This window comes from Micropterus salmoides, unplaced genomic scaffold (assembly GCF_014851395.1).
Source record: "Micropterus salmoides isolate LMB-PRFRI ecotype aquatic unplaced genomic scaffold, ASM1485139v1 Ms_hic_scaffold_10, whole genome shotgun sequence".
Classification (NCBI taxonomy): Eukaryota; Metazoa; Chordata; class Actinopteri; order Centrarchiformes; family Centrarchidae; genus Micropterus; species Micropterus salmoides.
Genome location: NW_024040041.1, coordinates 30,072,744 through 30,094,285, shown reverse-complemented (window position 1 = coordinate 30,094,285; position 21,542 = coordinate 30,072,744). Strand labels below are relative to the sequence as shown.

General features: G+C 40.5%; 1 protein-coding gene across 1 annotated transcript in view; it reads left to right on the top strand.

Moving 5' to 3' along the window:
• The first annotated feature begins 457 nt into the window (after positions 1-457).
• The window catches only part of tmem104 (transmembrane protein 104), a 64,988-nt gene continuing 43,903 nt past the window's right edge, over positions 458-21,542 (top strand). Inside the window, exons 1-8 of the mRNA XM_038707544.1 lie at positions 458-734; positions 1,458-1,524; positions 2,258-2,379; positions 4,495-4,576; positions 8,575-8,668; positions 10,143-10,226; positions 17,460-17,559; positions 19,270-19,366. Coding sequence (XP_038563472.1) covers positions 1,480-1,524; positions 2,258-2,379; positions 4,495-4,576; positions 8,575-8,668; positions 10,143-10,226; positions 17,460-17,559; positions 19,270-19,366 — 624 coding nt within the window. The 5' untranslated portion in view covers positions 458-734; positions 1,458-1,479. The remainder of the gene's footprint in view (positions 735-1,457; positions 1,525-2,257; positions 2,380-4,494; positions 4,577-8,574; positions 8,669-10,142; positions 10,227-17,459; positions 17,560-19,269; positions 19,367-21,542) is intronic.

Genomic DNA, 21,542 nt, shown 5'->3' with positions numbered 1-21,542 from the left:
ATGATTTTTAAATTTATTAGATGAACCACTTCAGGCCCCCTCCAGTCACTGAACCTCACTTTGGGAACCTCTGAGCCTGAGTCCCGCACCTAGCTCTGTCCTGGACACCTATCAGGCAGGCAGCCCAGTTTTCCCCCACTCTTTCACATGCAGACTGCAACAAAATCAAATTTCATAATATTTTAAAAGCACCAAAAATCTATCAAAGGTGAGGTTGATATGCTCAGAATATACACTGCATGCATGCACAGACAGGTGTGGATGTCATATGACATGAACAGGTGTCACATGACATATACAGACAAGCTAAACACAATAATAACAAAGACAAATCCGTTTTTTTAAATTCACAATAGAAGCTTTATTATATAAACAACTAATCTGAACATATGCACGACGGAGATGGTTTTATTTTGAAATTCATTACCGGATGTGTGCGTTTGTGTTAGCGGAAGCGTGACGCCTGTTTGTGCCGGAGCGGGTCAGCTGGTCGGTTAGTTTACTGCTTCAGTTAGCTAAGTGTTTGAGCCTTGCTGGCCCATGGGGAAGTGTCTGAGCTTTCTGTTTACAGACACTTTCCTCCTGTTATCTGACAGCGGAGCAGCTTATGTTAGCTAGGTGTTTAGGATCTGCGTTCATTCAGGTGGCTAGTGAGGATTTAATCCAGCTGACAGCTTGGAGCATCCTGCTAGGCTAGCAGCTAAACTAGCAAAATACCCTGGATAGAAGTTAAGGTGAGAAGTGTTCACTTTTGTTTTCATTAATGACACTCGTGTAGTTAGCCACATGATAGCTAGCTGCTCACTTTTATCTGTGTGTTTTATGAAATTTCACAACAATACATCATCCGTATGTGTTTTTGTGTGATACAGCTAACGTGATTCTAATGCTGCCAGTGTTGCTGCAAAGACATGTCTGCTCACTGAGATCAACAGTGACTTAAACTTTATAGAGGCAGGAAGGCTTTTCTGAGTGACCCTGTTCTTCATTACGCTGAATTACTCAGTCATTAATCAAGTGAAATAAGTAGTTGTTACTTCCACAGTCTTTGCCCTGAAACAAACAAACGTACTGATCAGTAGATTATTTTGCTAAAGCACACATTTTAAAAAAAATCTGTGCTGCTTACTAAATCATATGTATGCCGAATTGAAAAGTGATTCTTAAAGTTTAAGAAATGTCTTGAATCGATTTTTTTTAACCCGTGTGAATTCTTGCCAAAGTTGAATAAGTGCTAATAGCAAGATAAGTGATTGGGGTTCTTTTTGTATGGAAGATAGAACTGAACGACCACTTGTTGTCTTTTTTTCTTATACTGGGAATGCTTATTCTTACATTATAGACCTTGTACAACTTGTTTTGGAAATACTGTACTTAAATATGGTCAAACTGATAAACGCAAGAGTGAATAAAACATATAGCTGGCTTCTGCTACCTGGCTTCTGTTGTCCTTTCAGGTAAAGACCAGGGTGATCAACCATGGCAGGTGGAATTACAGAGACCGGGGAACCCTACTCCGCATTTGTGAGTATCATGCAGGATGCTTTGGTTAATTCTTAATCTCTTTTAGATAATTTAAGTTCAGGCACAATGTGGGATTGTCATTAGGCTGTGTGGTAGCCAGAAGCTTGAAGCTACAGTGGATAGATTTACTGAATTCAAAGACAACCCGACTTTGCAAACTTATGTATTACTTCCTTGCTTATAATAACAGGGTTTTATTTTCATGAAACTTTCTGTGGGTTATCCAGCGGATGTAAGGAGAGATTGTGCGTTTGAAAGTGCTGTGAAAAATAAAGAGGAAGCTAAAATGCTTACACACCAGGCCCGTTTATGGTCTGGAGTTTTGACAGCACATTTGAGTCCCTCGCTTTGCTAGGTCAGCATGACCCTGCCAAAAAGATAAAGTTCTGCTGGTGAAAGGTTTTTTTTTTTTCTCCAGGAAGCTAAAAAAGCTTTGAATCATTAAAGCGCAACCTGATAGGGGTAAAAGCTGCCTTAGTTGTCTTCCATGGTCGATTCCTTCATCTAGTAGTCTGATCCTTATCAACTAGGGTGCTGAGAAACACCTGATACTGCAGGGTCTGAGGTTGAAGTAAATCATTAATATTAGATTAAACTTAAGTGATCCCTCTAGAGAAATTAGGTCAGTGCAGCAGGAGGTGTACAAGCACACAACATACAGTATAAAATGAATTATAGTTGAATCTCAGCAGGGCCTCATTAGACTTGGACATTGTTCTCATGTCTCCTCCAGGTGGGGCTGGTGTATATGTTCAATCTGATTGTGGGAACAGGAGCTCTGACCATGCCCAAAGCCTTCGCTACAGCCGGTTGGGTGGTCAGTCTATCACTCATCGCCTTTTTAGGATTCATGAGGTAAGTCTTGTTCTACCGCAGCATCGATTTTAGAGCAACATGGAGAATACCTGTACTGCACACTGACCCACCTCATGTCCATTTCCAACATGTGTCGCTTCTCTTACTGTCTATTTGAACAAAGAGCTAAGATAAATGTAATTAGAGTTTTATTGGTATGCACAAGGTCAAATACGTGTTTTTCCCTTAAGAAAAGGTACCCTATATTGGAGGGGTTGTTTTTGTCATGGTGTGGTCTTTATTAAAGAAACTCTTAATGCTACAGGATTCAATTTTAGACAATAGTTCTTCCACCAGCTTGTGTTTGGCCTTTTCCTGTTTCAATAAGACAATGCCCCCGTGCACAAAGCCAGCTCCATAAAGAAATGGTTTTCCCTGTTAAGTTTGGAAGAAGTTGAGTGACCCAGAGCCCTGACCTCAGACTCTCTCGTCCAACATCAGTGTCTGACAACACAAATACTCTTCTGGATGAATGGGCACCGACACACTCCCATATCTTGTAGAAAGCCTTCCCAGAAGAGTGGAAACTGTTAAAGTTGCAAAAGGTAGATGCTGTAGAAGTTCCTTTAGGTGTAATGTGTTTACTTTTGTCTATATAGTGTATTCAGAGGTGAAAGGTTGTTTATTATTCATGTGTGTAGTATGAATTGGTCTGAAAGTAATGAAATGGTTGCTCTTGGGCTTTTTCTTATGTTGGCAAGTACTCACATGATCAGTGAGGACGAGTACACATTGAAGTTTATGTTCCTTTTTGAAAATTGTAGCGATTTTATTTATTTTTTTTATGAGAGAAAGTTTCCTTCTTTTGGATATTTGCTGAAACTTGTTTTCATTTGAGGCAACAGTTAGCCCTGGATAGCATCTCCTGAAACCTAGACATGTTCAGTCACTCGTTGGCTAGTGAAATGTGTTACAGGAAAAGTGTTGAAAATATAAACTTACTGGAATGTTAGGCATCGTCTTTGTGATTTGTAGGGCGGGGAAAAACTATGCCCAGGAGGTGCTCTGTAACTAAAAACATGATTTACTGAGAAATGTCTTTTCCCTAATGTCCCTAAAAGATGTATAAGTTATTATTTATTATTAATTCTGATTAAAACAGTGTCCTTTCCTAAATCTTGTCTTCGCCAAGAAGTTTTCGAATGATCTGAGGAGTTCACATTTTGAACACTCTTCCCGTAACAATTTTTTTTGACCCACTGAAGGCCAATTTATGCTTGCAACGAATATTCACTGTTGGTACTCTGTACCCTACGCCGTAGTTTGACACACAACTCCCCACACATTTAACTAACTATGATTGTTCAGCTTGGTAGCATCGCATATCCTCCTCCATTTCTGGCTTCTCTTTCTGCCTCAACCGGTTCAAGGGTCACGCATACCATCTCCTCTGACGCCTACCTTCATTTCTGCGTTTTAGTAATTTTTACAAAAAGTAAATGGTCTGTTTTTGCGTAGCGCCTTTCTAGTCTTTCGACCACTCAAATTGCTTTTACACTACATTACATTCACACAAGTGCAAGAACCGCCGATCTTCCAATTAACAGGCAACCCGCTCTACCTCCTGAGCTGCTGCACAACATCGATCAACTTCAACTCCAACATGATCCACTCAGTTTCAGATGCCGTTGTAGCGTCTAGCCAACTCTGGCCTCGAGTAAATGAAATGTCTGAGTTACAGTAGATCCAGGAGAATCTTCCACCCCAGATTTTCTACCTAAGTAATTGTTGTGTTGATTTCATATTTGTTTTCAGGCCGTGTATAAACAGTAAAGATGTCACTGCAGCTGTTTATGTTGTCTTTGTTGTTGCATGCCAAACACACAGACAAAGAGAAGCGACTATGCATGATGGTCCAGGACCAGGGGAAGGCAACAGTGTTGTAGAAAGAAACATGCACAAAGATGTTTGACCAGATGTTTGTTGTAATAATGGATAGACTCCGTTGGTGGAAATTAAACATATGTTGCTGTTGCTATGAATAATAAAATCTCTTTGTTTTGCACAGTTAATGATTTAAATGATGGTGGACACACTTCATTTGAACGCCAGGGTCATTACTAGCAGCTCGTTAACCTAAAGGTCGTCTTATCTTTCACTCTCTCCTGTCACCAGCTACATGACCACCACGTTTGTGATTGAGGCGATGGCGGCGGCCAATGCTCAGCTGCGCTGGAAGAGGAGAGAGCAGGAAGAGGTGAGATGATGAACTCTGTCTTAGTTAATATGTAAATATCTTTAATAGGGGATTGGATTGGTTTCAGTACTGGATGGACAGTTCTCTGTTTGCTGTAAGGATGTGTCAGACAAACCAAATATTAAAGTAGTAAATGTTCCTCTCTGTCGGGGGGGAGTTTGTCTAATAAGACATTAAGCCAAATACTATTTACACTCTGCAGGCAAAAAAAGTGGAACTAATGTGAGTATAAATGCTGCACAGGGACATTTCCAGTTCTTTGCTCCAGTTAATGTGCTTTCAGGTCTTGTTCTGACATATTTAGGCAGCTAATAACAGAATTAACTTCATCTTTTTTTTTTTTTTTTACGACGATAAACCAGTGAAATAATCTGCGTCGATATAAACACAAATCCAGAGGGACTTCAGTCAGGGAGAGTGATGGTGTGCTTGTGTAGAACCACATTGCAAGATTAATGAGAACTATCCCTTCTTCCTTTGGAGCATGCCAGCTCCCCTTTGTTTCATTGATTCTAAAAAAGAAAAATAGACTTATGCTGATCCAGACTTGGCACTGAGAAAACACAAATACTGGATAATATGGGAGCATGCAGCGGACAGGGGTGCACTCACTATAGGAAAATACTTTGTTACTATGGATGTGTCCTGTTGAGTTAAAGCTGGATTTATACTGTGGTTAATGGCTCGTCATAGATACCTCTTCCAAAGGTACGTTAGGTCAGTGCTAGAGAATGGCGTCGCCCGTCAGAGGGCCCAAGTCCATTTAGTAGGCTCACCGCAGGGCTTAGTGATGACTCAAAACATCACGACACATGAATACAAGAATTTCTAAACCAATCATTCAAAAACCTTCATTATAACTAAAGTGAAATGAACTGGTCTGCGATTATTTAAACATGTAACACATAATAGTAGACATTAAAGACCTTGCAGTTTACTTAAAGATCTTAAAGTTGTGTTTCTGTATCACCAATGGTGAGTGATCTTATCACTGAGCGGGCGTCCTTATTTGACCATATAGACATCTCCTCTTTCACATTTTCTGTCTGTCTGTTGAGAGAAACAATGACTGTTTAAATTTGTAGCCCCGTAAAATACCTAGACTGTAGAATATATCATATTTAAAGACTGAAACGAAATTCCCCTTTTAACAGGAAGCTGTATTTTTTCTTTAGAGGTCTGTTGTTGTTTTATTGTCCAATCTTAGCACAAGTGAAATGTGTCTCTTGCTACCCGTCTTTAAGAAACCCAATTTGGATGAAGCCGTCAGTGTAGGACTGTACCTCAAGGGAAACCGCCCAGGCTTCAATCATTTTTCCTTTGACTAAGAAAAAGACTTGGTGCACTTTAAATGGCTCGGCCTTTTGCTTTTTGTTTCTCCCCCTGGTACAGAAGTCATCTTGCTTAATGCCTGTGGGTTTCCAGTTGAGGAGTTATGAGCCTGTGGACAATAGCCTGACTCTAACTGAGCCCCAAACACTCTGCCTTGATTCATGCCTCCTGTACTCCTCTCATCCGTTTCCTCCCACGTAATGGAAAACAAGAGGGGGAGAAAGCTGGAAGTGTTTGCCCCTGAATGCTTTTTATTTCGCTCTGCTTGAGTGAAGCATATTAACGAAAATAAAGGCCATTTTTACGATGATGCATCATATGTTTTCCAAGAAAGTCTCATATAAGTTTATTAGGTGGAAACCGGAGACGGTGAGTTACAGAATGGCCTTTCTTTCTCTGTTACCTGCTATAGAAATCATTTTAATCCAGCTCATATTGAAAACAAGGCAGGTTTGTAGGGAAAGATACAGTATCCAACTCTGTTCTTGTGATGTGAACAGGCGTAGTGGATGATCCCTTATAGGACATCCCCTGTGTGAATGGTAGTAGTGGAGATATGACAAGCCTGTGCTGGGAGTATAGTGGGACTTGATTGTGTTAATGTCTTCTCTTTATAAAGCTTCAACATGGGCTGTATTCTTAGATATTCTCTCCCCAGATGTAAAAAAGCCATTAAGAAATGAAAAGGGCACCGCTAATGGTCCAGTCTTGCAAATCTGCAAGCACAACCACTGTATATGGATATATTTCTATTACACTTACAGTATGTCAGAGTATGGTTGTGCCCAGCTGAAGCCTCATCATCTAAGCTAGTGGTTGGCAATAAGCAGCGCGCGGGCCAAAGCTGGTGCTGAAACAGAAAAAGCAAACAGCTAAAGTTACTCACATAATCACTAGTGATTGTGCCTACAAAATAAAAGAGCAACAACATTATTGCAGCAGTACTTAATGTTTAATTTTTTTTTTTTTATTGAGAGCTTTTACTTTTTAAAGTCCTGAAGGAAATTCAAAAGGCTTACTTGACACACCTCCGAAAAAGCCGTCAGAAAACGTGAGATCGGATTCCCCTGAATGAGAAAAGCAGGAAGTTCCTCTGCCTGGAGATACTGGGAAAATAAGCGTCATGTGGACCACTCGCCGGGAGGCACCCACTCCTGCACATGCTTAATTGTGAACGTGTAAGACGATCTCTTGATAATCAGTTTGTTGAAAAGGGAGAAAAAAGCAAGTGGGTATTGAACACAAAACCTTTTGCGCAGAAGTCCTGTGCACTACTGACTGTGCTAACCAGGCAAACAATAATAGCTGTATTATAAATGATCAATTCATCAATTGTCTCTAAGCTGTACATTTTATTACATACTTTGCGCAGGTCAAAAGAGCCAGAATCCCGGAATAATCTGGAAACATTGCATCCCTTATTGCTGCATTTGTTTCTACAGTGATATTTTATGCTTTGTTGTATGTTCAAAGCACACCGACTGATTTGCACATGTGCAACAAATTCAGTTCATTTTGCCATAGGCACCAGTGTTATAATCCACCTATTTCGCAATGTTAACAAAAGTGAGAAATAATTTGTTTATCTGCCATGTGATTCAGATCAACCCCAGAATGTAAAGGGTTCTTCCTTGGTCTATGCTGCACCCTGCCCCCAAGTTTCCTGAATAACAGGCCAGTTTTTCTGTAATCCTGATGGCAAACAAACAAACAAACAAACGGCACCTAAGTGTTTACTGAGGTAATAAATCAATTGGGAAGTAGGGTAATTTTACCATTATTTCTAATGTTTTTTTTTTTGCAACCAGTGGAGTCGCCGAATGCTGGCCGTTGAAAAGAAATCAGGTTTTAGGGACTTGTGCAGTGGCTTCACTTTTCAGACCCAGAGGTTCACTCTTGGTGAGGACCCAGTAGTCATGCAAGCATTAGAACAGGGTTTTACCAACATCATATCATGAAAAGCCACCAGAAATGAACAACAGATTAATTTATTTACATATTAAATGTTAAGTATGTCTGACAAATGTTTTATCAGCATTTGTTTTAATTCTTTTCTTTTTAGGACAACATATTGTAAAGTCAAAATCATGGTGTACTAATGTTGACATCGCTCTGCCCTAGAAAAATGCTCATTGGCCTGCATGGATTCGCAGATTTTACATGTAACCTGGTGTTCAACTTTGTTTCTTTATCAGTGTCTTACGCACGCACAGCCCGACTCTGATCCATAGCTGCACATGCTAATCTGGTATTTTGTTAGGTTTCTTATGTTTGCTGTTGCTTGTTTGTTGTTTGTCACAGAGCCATTAGCTCCTGTCACTCCTCATCTCCTCTTCCTCCCTCAGTCCCTGCCAATGTGTCACTTTAATTAATTCAGCTGATGACACTCACAAAGTTGAGCCTCATTGACATTAATCTGCAGAGAATTTGTAAGATGATAAGAAGTGATGTGTGGGTATGCGGTTGGTGTGAATATCGAAGTCCTCGATCCTCCAAAGTGCTTCCCAGCTGTTGCTTGTAATTTCCAGATGTTGCCTTTCCCTGCGTCATGCACAGAGCAAATAAACGCTGTCTTAATCGCTTGTAAACTGACTGTTGTTTATGTTACGATATTAGGAAAACACGCAACCAATATAGACCTTCACACACTCGTATTATCTCCACAGATCGATGACAGCGACTCCACCTCTGAGTATTCGGATGATGATGTCGTGGGCCGAGGCCGATCGGAGCCGGAGACGAAGCCCATCTTGTCTGTCCGTGAGTACGATAAGTGTTTATGGCACATGGATTTTATTACTGTGCCACTACTGACAACAAAAAGGGGGTTGAGCCGCTTATAACTGGGCACAGTTACATTCTGGTAAATCAACATGTCGTCCAAACTAAAAGACTAAACAGGTAGTATTTTGTTGTCCTGCAAAACCATTTATTCTGCTTTTAAAACTGCTTAGTTTAAGTTAGAGAGAAACTTAGACTTAGTTTGACATGGGAGACCACTGTTTCCCAGAAAGTCACAAGCATCGTTGACCTATATATCCACCCTGACCGCTTCCTTGTGGGGTTTTGTGGTGAAGTCACAAAATCACGTTACTTACGCCTTTGCTCCAGACCGACAAGAGTCATATTTCTTTAAGTGTTAGTTGTATGGATTTTAATAAATGACTGATGCTGTGATTTTTCTTGTGAGTATAGTCTCATTGCAGACAACATGTTTTGTAGGCAGGGACAATGGATGAAACTGCACTCTTAGTTAACCTTAGCAGAGGCTTTTTATTAAAAGCTAGAAGAGTAAACTCAGTAGAGAGCAGACCTCCCTCCACCAGGCCTGGTATCACCAAATTGCCTGTGAATAACACGCCGATATCTTCAGTCATTTTGCGTGTTATCACAAAACCTTTTTTTTTTGTTTGTTTTTCACATGTCATTTCACACCATTTGGTCTCTAATGACATTTTTTTGTGCAGAGAGGTCGTGTCATTTAACGTGCGAATGTCATCGAGGAAAAAAACAATCAGGTGAGGAATTTTAAGAGCAAGACCACGTAGGGACGACGTCAGGGTGGATGGATAGCTCAAGGAAACACAGGACTTTCACCCAGGAGACTGTTAACAGATTAACCGTACGTAACGTATTTTACTTGAGTCACACGCGTAACTTCACTGACATAACTAACGTTCTTACCTACCTGTCGGGTAAGAGGACAGAGCGGCGACCAGTCCATGGTGGACACTGCAGTCAAAAGGTCCTTGAGCAGTATAAGAGATTTACCCGCTGAAAGGTACACACACATTAAAACATGTGTGCAAATGTGAGTGCTGCTGTTGTGTCACTTCAGTTTATCCACTAAATCTTAACAATGGTGAACAGTAAAAAAATCACAGTTTTTTTAAATCACTTTTTAAAGCTTTTTTTAAACAGGGTCACGGTGCATTGTATCCAGCAGATGTGCTTTTTTCTGTGCACCTGTGTAGGCTAAGCACTGACCGTGAAAACAAGAGATGAAACTGTTTGCACTGCAGCTGCTTAATCGTACTGTCTAATGTGATGTGTTTGTAATGTTTCTTGTGTTGTCTGCCTAAATGTTGTGCTATTTTAAGTGTGCACATTGTAATGCAAGACAAGTTTCTGAGAAATGAGTGTAAATAAAATGAAATCATTACACTGCCCTTTGACAGTTAATTACCTGTACTGTGCACGATGTTCACTGTAGGTGGTTTCTGTGTTTTCACAGAGCGATCAGGAGGTCACGTCGACCATTTCGACATTGTGGAGCGGGTTGAGATGGGTCAAATGGCCTCTATGTTCTTCAACAAAGGTAATCTTCATCCACCCTCAAGCTTCTACTCTCGCTGCCCATTAGTCAATTAACTGCAGACACCGCCATCGTTAGCCACGTGTAACATTTATGGGAGAGTAGTGAAGGTTGAGTGTTTTTACACCTTTTCCGTCCAATCCTCACATTCACAGAGGAAGGCTGCTGGCTTTCTAATGGGATGTAATTATATATGGATAAATTGCCTTTGGTTGTAATTACCTGTTTGAGACTCCATCATGGCTGTTAATCTCCCTACTGTGCATGCATGTGGGAGGGGGTACAACCTGTACTTGTGGCAAAGGCGGTAAGACTTCTGCCTGAATCATTTGGGAGGTAATGAACCCTCCGTTAACTTGTGATGGCAAATTGAAAGCAGAATCACGTTCACCTTGAACCACACAGAACAAGCTTTACATTCCTCATTCTTATCAATACATTGTCCTGGCCGTGTCTGCGTGCAGCAAACCCCCTTCCCCTCATCTCTTCCCTCCCCTTGTCGGCTTACATTACGCCGACCGGCTCTTCTTAACCAGATGCGAGTGACTCAACAGTCTGCGGCGCCCCCGTTGTCGCAGGAATAAAGGAACAACGAAAGGTCACAGCTCTGACAACATCATCTGTGCTGACATGTTCTGTCCTTCGGCGTTTCAACACTAGGTGGAGCAGTCGGCACACACACAGTGTAACACGCGTCCACTCGGCTCATGTTCACACTCGCACGTGTGATCGCGCTCATGCTGCCGTCATGCAGCTCATGCTGTTAAAGCTGCAGTGTGCTCCCATCCATTCAGCCTCTTGTCACTCAGCTCGACTGTCCTGCCTGATAAAGGTGAAGTGCTTTAAAAAAAAAAAAAGGATCTTTCCCACTATTAAACAGACGGTGCAGGTGTGGCACGTGGAGGTATTGATTGGTAATAAGGAAATGAGTTTTCTCTCCTCTTCCCCACCCCCCCCCAATGCTATGGGAAAGCTGCCCAGTGACTATAATCAGAAATGAATTAGATAGGCACGAGTCCCGGCACATGCTGAACGAGGAAAGGGGAAATGCAGCTCCTCCGCCGTCTGTCCTGACAGCACCGACCTGCACAGTTTCTACCTGCTATCCAGAATTTTCACACCTATTTTCACAAATGAATAAATGAAATGGGTCCAAGATTATATTTGAGTTTTGTACTAATGCCTAACTTCTTAATGTTTAAAATGAGCTCAGTTTTATTTATCAGGATCTGTCTAATCAATTACAAATCTGCAAGACATTCGATGCCAACTTTTCAGTCAAGTTTTTAATATTCGCTGTGCTGTGGACTACGGGTTGCGTTCTGGACGACCACACTGGAAAACGGTGTGAAAAGCCGTTTTTCAGAGATTTGTGTCTCCTGGAATAAATTCACAAAGTTGCAACCAGTTGTTAAAGATAGTTGTTTAGAGAGAGAGAGAGGTTTAAACCCTGGCTCCTTGTCTCACCTCTGTCTGGCTGATGAAACATGGTGTGAAGAGGGTGTGAATGATGAACTGTCAGTGTTTGAAAGTTACAGAAAAGCACATCCGGCAAGCAGTTCTGATGTTTCTGATGAAGTTTGCTGGCAGCTTAAAGCTGAAGCAATTAGCTGATTAATTAATTTGTCGATCGACATTCTTTGGTTGATGTTTCTCATATGTGAGAGCTTTTCTTTGTCATACATGACAGTAAATAGAATATTTTTGGACTGTTACCAAAATCTTTTCTTAATCCACTAAAATTTCACTTTTCTTGGGTAAATTTGTTGATTTAATTAGTGTTTAGTAAAGTTGTAGACTCAGTGCCAGGCGAGAGCGCTAATAGAAAGGACAGTCTTGTGTGAATATGTAAAAACTTACTGATTAACTGTCAAGTTAATAATCTTGATTAATCCAGTCATTCTCAAGATAATAAGATAATAGTTAGCAGATTTATAATGAAAATAACTGTTAGTTGCAGTGTGTCAACTTAATTCACACCGGCCCCGGGAAACAAACCTAAATTGCAAAGGATTATGGGTGTGGTAGGGGACAGATCTGATGACCTATAGTTTCTCTTTCTTGGAAAGCAGAGGAAAGCGAATTCAGCTGAAGGCAAACTGCTGTCTGGACTGCCAGTTGTATTCAGCTCTTTCTTCATGTGTTCAAGGAGGTTAATAACAAAGAAAGAGTGCAAACAAGTCCATTAAGTTACAGGACGGTAAAACAGTTGTAACACCACTTCCCCACCCTTCACAGATGATAAACAATAGGCGAGACTGCATGCTGTCTTTCTATTCTGCTCCTTTGCAAGCAATTAAACGGCATCTCTCCTGCTGTTTAAGAGGCACTCGTGGAGGGCATTTGACTTCCTCCTGGACTGAAATTGACATGGCAGCGGTAAGGCAGGCTTGGAATAAGGCCATGGGTATCGTATCTGCCTGACCTGCAGGCACTGACAGGAATGTTGATGGGGGCTGGTTTATCTGCACCACTGTGGAAAGGTGTTGCTATAACCTTCACATTGATGATTTGAAAGTTGATTAGAAGACGACTTTGGTTAAAGTCACAAAAGAGAGAGGCTAACGGGGCGCTGTCCTTGCATCAGCATCTTGTCTCAGCTTTTCTTACCTCTGTGATGTGATGTAGTGGATTATTTCTTAAACTTTAGCCGTCCTTCCCCTGACATACAGAGGACCGTGGCAGCGAATAGTAATTTACTCTGCTGCAACCCGGGCTTCTGTCTTTAATGAGAGCCAAACATGCGCACATCCATTTTTAATACTTCAGTGACTTTTACTTAAATGTCATACTTGAGCATTGAGAGCATTTGCAAAATGAAAATCAGGCGTTCCTGAGTCACTGGGAAGATAAATGGATGTGTTTGCTTCGGCTCGCCGCCCAATCATTTTCCATAAGCCACTCCATTGATACTTTACTGTCTCTGCAATGTAAGAAATGCACTGTAATTTGTGCATCTCTACGTTCTAATGGCTAACTGTGATCAACCCAACAGATCGATATTACGAGTTGAGTACCAGGAAAGATACTTGCTCCAACGAAAACTTGATTTGTTTCTCAAAATGAAGCCAAGTGAGAACTTTTATGTTTTAACTTCAGTCCTTTCTGTTAGAAGTGTATTTGTATGATTTGAATTTGCCTTTTTGTAACACGGTTTCCCAGCCTGAAGGTAATGTTGTGAGCAGTCACGATAAGATTAGATTAGATGAGTATATCTATATCTATAAGAGGGCACGTCCAGGTTTATCAGTATATTTCTTGATTACAATTCTTCAGACCTCTGAATTGTTGCCCAGGACTTTTTTTTTTTAGCAGTTCCAATCCGATGTCTGATCTTGCTTTCTTTAGACGCTAATGATAATGAAAATAACCTTTTAGTTGCAGCCGTAGTGTAAATGATGTTAACTATTGATTATTTTAATGGTATACTGACAGAGAAATCCAGTCTGTTACCTGCACCACCCAGAAGTTGTGTTAAGTACTGTAGACCTAAATTGGCCATCATACCAAATACTGTCCTATTTACTTATTTTAGAGACGTGTTTTTAATGGTGTTATTGCCTTCGTCTATAATCTGAGTTCATCATCAGTTCACTCTGATTTAGAAGTGGAAGTAGAATTTGAATATAAGGAGAGACAAATTAGGTAAATTTCACTTTCCTCCTTCCTTGTCACCTAACTCCATGAAAACAAGTCTACTTACAGGGGAGGTCAAAGCAGACTTATAATTGGATTCTTAAAATAATTCCTGTTATGTAATGTACAGTACTAAATCCCTACCATTATACGGTAATAAAAGTGCCTTCACATATTATACTCTTAGCTAACCAGTGGCTGCTTGCTTCTGTAGCTGCTCACGGAGAGGTTGTCAGGCCTGCTGTCCGTCAGAAGCAGAGTGATGATGGATAGTGGTGCGTTTCACAGCTACATGAAAGACCGAGCTCCTACGTGAAGACCCATTTTGCAGCATTTTCGCCTGTGGCTCTGGGTAATTGGGAAATATTAGTTACAGTGCCGTGAAGGCCTGCATCCCTGTGGTCATGCAGGGCTCTCGCCTTGCTATCGCTTACTGACAGCGGCAGCAGAGTACAGTACGTCCTGTTTTTGCTATCTGCCACCGGGACACTAATATGCCTTGTCCAACAGTTTACCACAGGAGACATTATGCTGTGCAGAGAAGGATTTGTTTCGTCAGCTATACAATGTGAGAAATTAGACTAATAAACACAGGCCTGTCTGGTTTGAACCTGGAAAATATTTTATTATCATATTATATCATATACTGCTTGAGTCAGACCGATATTTCATCATTTCCTTGCTTGCAGAACTACTTACACTCTACTTTGCATTTTAAGGCTGCATGAAAATAAGTACTGACTTGAGCCTTTTTCTTGCTGCACCTGACATTAAGTATACCGTTAAACCATCACTTCCAAAAGTAACTTATATTGTCTTGTGACTCATGCATTTGTAATTACATAGTTTGGGTATTGTTGGAAAAGTCGATAACTAGTGATGAGACGATACCCGGATTTCGATGCTGATACCAAAACCGTACTTTCGATACCTTTCTTTGACAAATACAAAAAATGTTTTTCTACAGAAGCCATTATTTGTTGTATTTAATAAATGTTAAAAGCACCATAAGGCTATGTGCAGCAACGTAATCAGATTAGAAGTTATTAGGAGGAAAGATTTTCACCATCAGAAAGTAAAAAAAAAAAAGATGATCTTTTATATATAAAATTGGTCATCTCAAACTTTTCTCATCACTTGCATATTTTTTCAAAGTATTGATTAAATTAAAATCACCCAAGGCTGAAGCACTTAAAAATTCTTAAATCAGTGCAATCATCTCTGTTGATTGCCCCATTCAGTGTTTATTGATTTGGTCGTTTTTATTTTCAAAATGACGCATAATGCTCATTACAGCTTTGAAGTAGAGCTAGTAAAATCTTTTGTAATGTGATTTTCTCTTTCATGTATTGGGTTTTCTGTTTTTTCTTACTTTTAAGTGGAGTTGAAGGGTTGGTGTTTCGTGCATTCTCATAAAACTGGCTTTAACTTTTTAACTGATTCACAGAAACATCAAGTGCCAGTAGAGGCAAACCATGGCCCTATATAACAATATAGTTCTGTTTTTTTTGTTTGTTTGTTTATTTCACAGCCTCGGCCATAATAGCTGCTTCACAAATACAAAACTATTTGATCACAGCTGAGCTGAAAAGTGGCTGATCATGTGATATCCCAGTTCTGATCCAGTCATTTAAATGTGAGCATCTCATGATGTGACAGAATGTAATAAGTGATCAGATAAATGTTTGGACAGTTGCTTTACATTTGCACATGTCCAGTTCCTAAATCGGAACAATGCGAGAATGATATATTGGAATAACGGTCCAGAAATTGTAGACAAATACCATGTGGTTGAAATGTCTTTCAATTAGTGCTCAGACAGTCGGCAGGTAAAAAAAGAAACCCCTCCAAATACTAACATACAGGGTGCAAAATTAACTTTTTTCTCCACCAGCCTAATGGCTTGTGAATGTTTAAATTTTTCGATTCAATACTAGTCCAGTGGACAGCACTGTGGCCTCACAGCAAGAAGGTCCCGGGTTCAAACCCCAGTCGTCCCGGGCTTTCTGTGTAGAGTTTGCATGTTCTTCCCTGTGTCTGCGTAGATTTTCTCCCAGTTTCCCCCACCATCAGTACCATTGACCAGTGATACTGCTATAGATCTGGAATTGGTCCCCAAGCGCCGCACAGCAGCTGCCTACTGCTCCCTTGAGGGATGGGTTGAATGCAGAGGATATCTACCAGCATCTGGCTGTAATTTTGTACCCTGCTTACATACTATAGTACTTTAATTTGCGGCACGGCTCAACAGTCCACTGGAATCCATTCTCCTTCATTTTACCACTGAGTTCTTCTGCACCTTCTCTAGGCACTGAGAAATGTTCTCTTTAGCCCAAATATTCAGGAAGCATCTCACTTTGTCGTGAGTCCAGATTTGTTCCGGGCTAGTTGACATTTTGGTAGCAAAACAGCATGAGAAAATGTTTTTAACCAATGAAATGACACATAGAATAGGTTGTTTCCTGTTATTTGTTCGAATGGTGTTGGACCACCTCTTAGACACGGACCAGAGAGCGTTTGTCTGTGTCCAGAGTTTGAGTCTTGACGTTCACACCAACACAAATGAACCGCACCAAGGGCATAAATGCTCCAGGGTTTGTTCAGCCGGATTAAAGAGTATAGAGCAGAAATGATTAGTCAATCAATCAATTAGTCAAGTGACAGAAAATTAATAGGCAATGATTTTAAAGTTTATTTTTAACCAAAAATGTCAAAACTCTTCAATTTTAGCTCCTCAAATGTTAGGATTTGCTGTTGGCTCATATTGACTTGCAGTAGCACTCTGTAGGCCTCCAGTATCTAATGTTGGTTTCTGACTGTGAACAGCTTTTTTAAAACTAGATGAATGCGTACTGTCTGTTTGGCTGCCAGTTCCTTATGTTTTCAGCTTTTTGTCACAGCCTAATTTAACTGTTTGATAGGCACCCTCAGCTCTTAATTCATAAAATAATTAGTGTCGCCCATAAAGCTGTGAATCTGTCACTTTTTATTTCTTTTTAATGGACTCTATGTTAGTAATGAATTAGCTGAGGGGTCCAGTTGGACGGTTGAACCCCCTTCTGAGAATTCAAGAGCATGATGGATGTGTGGTGCACTGTGATGATCTATCTGCTGGTAAAGCGTTCGATCTTGTCTTGGCAAAAGCAGCCGGCTCGGGGCCGCTAGTTGGGCGCGTGGATGAAGAGAGAAGGGCAGATGGTTAAACGCTTGTGGCTGTGGAGAGTAAAGACTGATAAGGAACATTTCCTTCATGGAGTGATTTGTTTGTTTAATTAATGCTATTAATATTTTTCATTGGACAAATAAGATGTGCCTCCGCTGTACAGGCTGCTGTCCCAGAAAAGGGATGGAGGGACGTAATGAGCGGATGAGAGTGCATTTTAATAGAAATGGCACCATAGTGGTAAAGTCTGACACACATGGTCCATCAAGCATGCTTCATGATGAAGTGTTTGGACGGCTGATAAAGATGAAAAATGTGTTTGATCTTCGCTTCCTGACCTCCTGTTACTTTAAGAATCTGTTGATTTTCTTCACATAGACAAACTTTGAACACATTTCTTGAGTCATATATTGATCTTTTTTATATTTGTCTTTCAGTTGGTGTCAATATGTTCTACATCTGCATCATAGTCTATCTGTACGGAGACCTGGCCATCTACGCAGCAGCTGTGCCTATATCACTGATGGAAGTTGCCTGGTAAGACCAATATACATACTTTATCACATTCATTCTCAGTTTTATAGTGAAATAAAACTTCTATACAGATAGATTATTTTAGATTTTGTGCTTTGAAGAACATTTGCTTTTGTTCCGTTTTGGCACTGGCTCCTTTGCTCTTCTTTGGTCGTATAGTCACCTTCTGAACTCAAGATAAATACAATAAAGCTTTGGCAACAGAGGCCTTTAGGCCTGCTGACCTCTTACGGGTGCTGCTGGCACCTGATACATGCTGCCCTGCTTCCAGGCAGATTTTTATTGCAAGTCCGTTGGCCAGACTGGGTGAGAATGAGGTGTTTCATAAAGTTACGGACTCAGCCCTTCAGACCCTGGACCACAGAAATAGCTTTACCCTCTTTACTGTTGTTTTAGTGACAGTAAAAGTTTCTGACAACAATGTTTTTGGTAGTTTAAGGCAGTTAAATCATTTTAAAAGAAAGTATATCTGTTTTATAAACTACCACCATGTTATCTCAGTGATTTCTCTGACTTGAAAAACGTGTCCATGTCGTGTCCCTGCAAAGCCAGGTCCATTTGAAACTTATTGTTGTTTACTCCTGAAAACAATGTCGTTTTTTTTTTGTAAAGATCTCAACCATGCTCAAACAAAATGGCTGAATCGCTTCCTCGTTGTACTCTGTAGATCAGTAAAAAAGAAAAAGGTCATTCTCTTGTGGTGCAATGCCTGTTTAATTTAAGATTGGGAACATAAACATGAATATAGGTACATAAATGATGTGTGATTGCCTAAAATGAACATGGCAGTGATTACAGATAAAGTAATAGACAACAGAAGGCTGTTGTTGTCACATGTATCTTGAGATGGTTCTCTAAAAGCTCTTTTTTAGGCTATAAGAAAATGCAGGCTTGGCGTGGACGGAGGGCCAAAACTGGGAGAAAAAGATGCGTCTTCAAATTTAGCCTCACTCATAACATCCAAACTTGACCCCTGTTACCAAGTTCCTTGGACACACAGCACACTGACAGAAATAGAACTGATTACCTAGATCGGATCTTTCATCAGGACATTGTTATAAAGCTTTCACATTACCTTCACTAAGTAAACTGAATTCCCCTTACAGTTTCCTTCATTTATTGTTACATTGAATTTACTTAATTCAGTCCTGATTTTGAGTTGGAAAAAGTCGTCTTCTCTTAATTGTTGTTGTGACAAAGCGGGCCTATCTCATCCTGTCCTGGGGCACAGCACGCTGATGCTGTCTTCTCGTATTAAATTCTCCTCCACTGTGGTCCAAACCCCGCTAACCTTCCAGCAAAAATAAATGTGAGATGTAACTGAGACTTCAAAAGCAGTTAGCTTTGCCTGAAGGCACAAACTGCAGATTTCTTAGTGGCATGGGCAGAGCCAGATGATTTTACTAAAGCTCAGTCTGTCACGCAACAATGATAGGGTTTGTGATTACATTAAGAGATACTCTTTAAGTTTTTACAACCTCTGCTGCACACAACATTTTTTCTTCGCTTTTCCTTTAGCTGATTCATCCGATTGTGTCTTTCATGATATGTAAACCCAGACATTTAAATGACACGTTGTAATGAGAGTTCAAACATTCAATTTAAAAGGGCAGTGTTGATGCTTTGCAGTCTGCATCAGTTTCAGATAACAATATGTCACAAGATTGGGGTTAAAAAATTAAGTTGTGTTTGTTTGTGTTTTTGCCTATGCAGTGGAAATCACTCCTGCAGCGCTGGAAGTGTGAAGTACAACGAAACAGACCCGTGCTGGGGTTCTGTCACGAGGAAAGATGCGTACCGGGTGTTTCTGGTAAGTGTTGATTCCTCTTCAATCAGGCCGATATCTGGCATTTTGAGGTAATCAGCGGTGGCCGGTACCTGCACTCACAATGCTGATAAACATAAAATGTCTGCAGATACGTCTGCAGGCAGCCTTGTCAGTTTGGCTTCTGTGGAACAATGTTAGTGCTCCCCCAGTGTGAGTTTTGGGAAGGTGATGAAAAAGTTAGTTTGGAGCCTTAAACGTCCTCAGTCACCATCGTCTTTTCTAAATGTTAATACATTCCTCCCATCCCAAATCAATATCAATATCAATTTTATTTATATAGCACACTTAAAACAACCAAGGTTGGCCAAGGTGCTTCACAGGTTAATTACAACAACAAGACACTACTCACACAGTAAAAGTACAGCAATAAAACATTATATTATACAGTACATGATATATAGTGATATTAAAATTGCCAGGAAAAATAACTTAACTCAAAGGAAATGCCAAAGAAAAGAGATGTGTTATGTGTATAATGACAGCTAACCTAATGTTAAACCATTACTGGCTAGAGTTAAATATAAATTGTTATACTGTAGAGCAGTGGTCGGCAATAGGCGGTCCGCGGGCAAGAACCGGCCTGCCAGCAGTAACATCTGGCCCCTGGCCAGATTGCTTTGATAGCAGAAAAATAAATAAATTGATAGGCTGGTGCTGAAATAGATATCAGTCATGACAGATACAGCTACTCACACAATCACTTCCTCTTAAGTAATTGTGGCTGCAAAATAAAAGCGCAAATGCTTTATGTTGAGTTAATTGAAAGCTTTTACTGTGAAGAGTTCTGAAGGACATTCAAAAGAGTCTCTGGCTTGCTTGACACACCTCTGGGAAGAATGTAGAAAGTTGCGCGGCGCTCTAGTTCGCATCCTGAATTTCCTCAGGGACATGAAAAGCATCCATAGATTTATGATTGCAGATCAAAAAACCGGGCGCACACACACACTGCAGCACGTGCCTTATTGTGAGCATGTGCAAAAATGTCCTTATAATCAAGTAATAAGGAGGAAAAAACATACTTAGTTAATTGGAATTGATCTTCCAATCTTCCTAACGGGAGTCCCACACAGTGCCTACTGAGCTAAACCTAAACATGCACATGAGTCTACAAGGATTTGAAATAATTTGACTTTGTTCTGGCCCGCCACATAATGGCTTGAAAAAAATCCTGGCCCCACGGCAGACTTAATTGCCGACCCCTGCTGTAGAGAATAATAGAGCTTGATGATGTCACCTCTGACCAGTGTTGGGCAAGTTACTGAAATTGTAATAAAATATTAGGTACTTATTACGCCTTAAAAAATTAATACCGGTAAGATTACTTTACTTATCACTAGTTACGTTACTATATTACTTTCACCCCCAACCCCCCCTCCAAATAAAGCATTCTCTATGTAAAATAGTTTGCAGTTGAAATCCTTTTGTTCTTTGCATCAAAGTACTGTTACTGAGTAAGGGACGTTAAAAATACAGACTCACTGGATGGTAGGAAATCTTCTTAGGAACCTACCAGCTAGGAGAAAACAACGTGAAGAGAGCACCTGAGAAAGAGTGAAGAAGATAGGACAGTATCAGTCAGTTCTTTCACTGAACTGTTTACATTTTTACAAAGACATGGTAAAAGTTGAGGATTGTTGAACAATGTGAATATCAACAGGGATTTCTCCTTTTTGGAATGATACTCGACGAAGATGGTTGACAGTACATGAAAGTATACGTTCATGTTTCAGTGCAGCTGCGATTTGTCTGCGTACATCCTGTGCAGGTGTTTTTATCTCCTGCGTGAACAAGGTGTAATGTGCCAAGCCATGCCTGCTTATCAGATGCAGCTCTGGCAACATTTTCCGTCCCTCCCTCGCCTGGACTTCCCCGGACACCCCCAGCCTCTGCAGGCCACAGGAAGTGTGTGTGTCCTTGAAGTCTTAAGCGAGCCAAACTCTGCGATTTCCACTCGAGCTTTAACTTAGCACAGCGACAGTGATAGATGTGCTGATCTCCCCCTGTATAATTTCTCAGCCGCCCTCCTCTCTGCTCTCCCTGTTTCCTGTCCTTGCTTATATTTTAACAGGATGAGAAGACCCCAAATAATTTGTCGATAAATTAACTTTTCCCACTTTATCTCCTGTGGGATAAGCTTCTTACTGTTTGTAAGCAAATT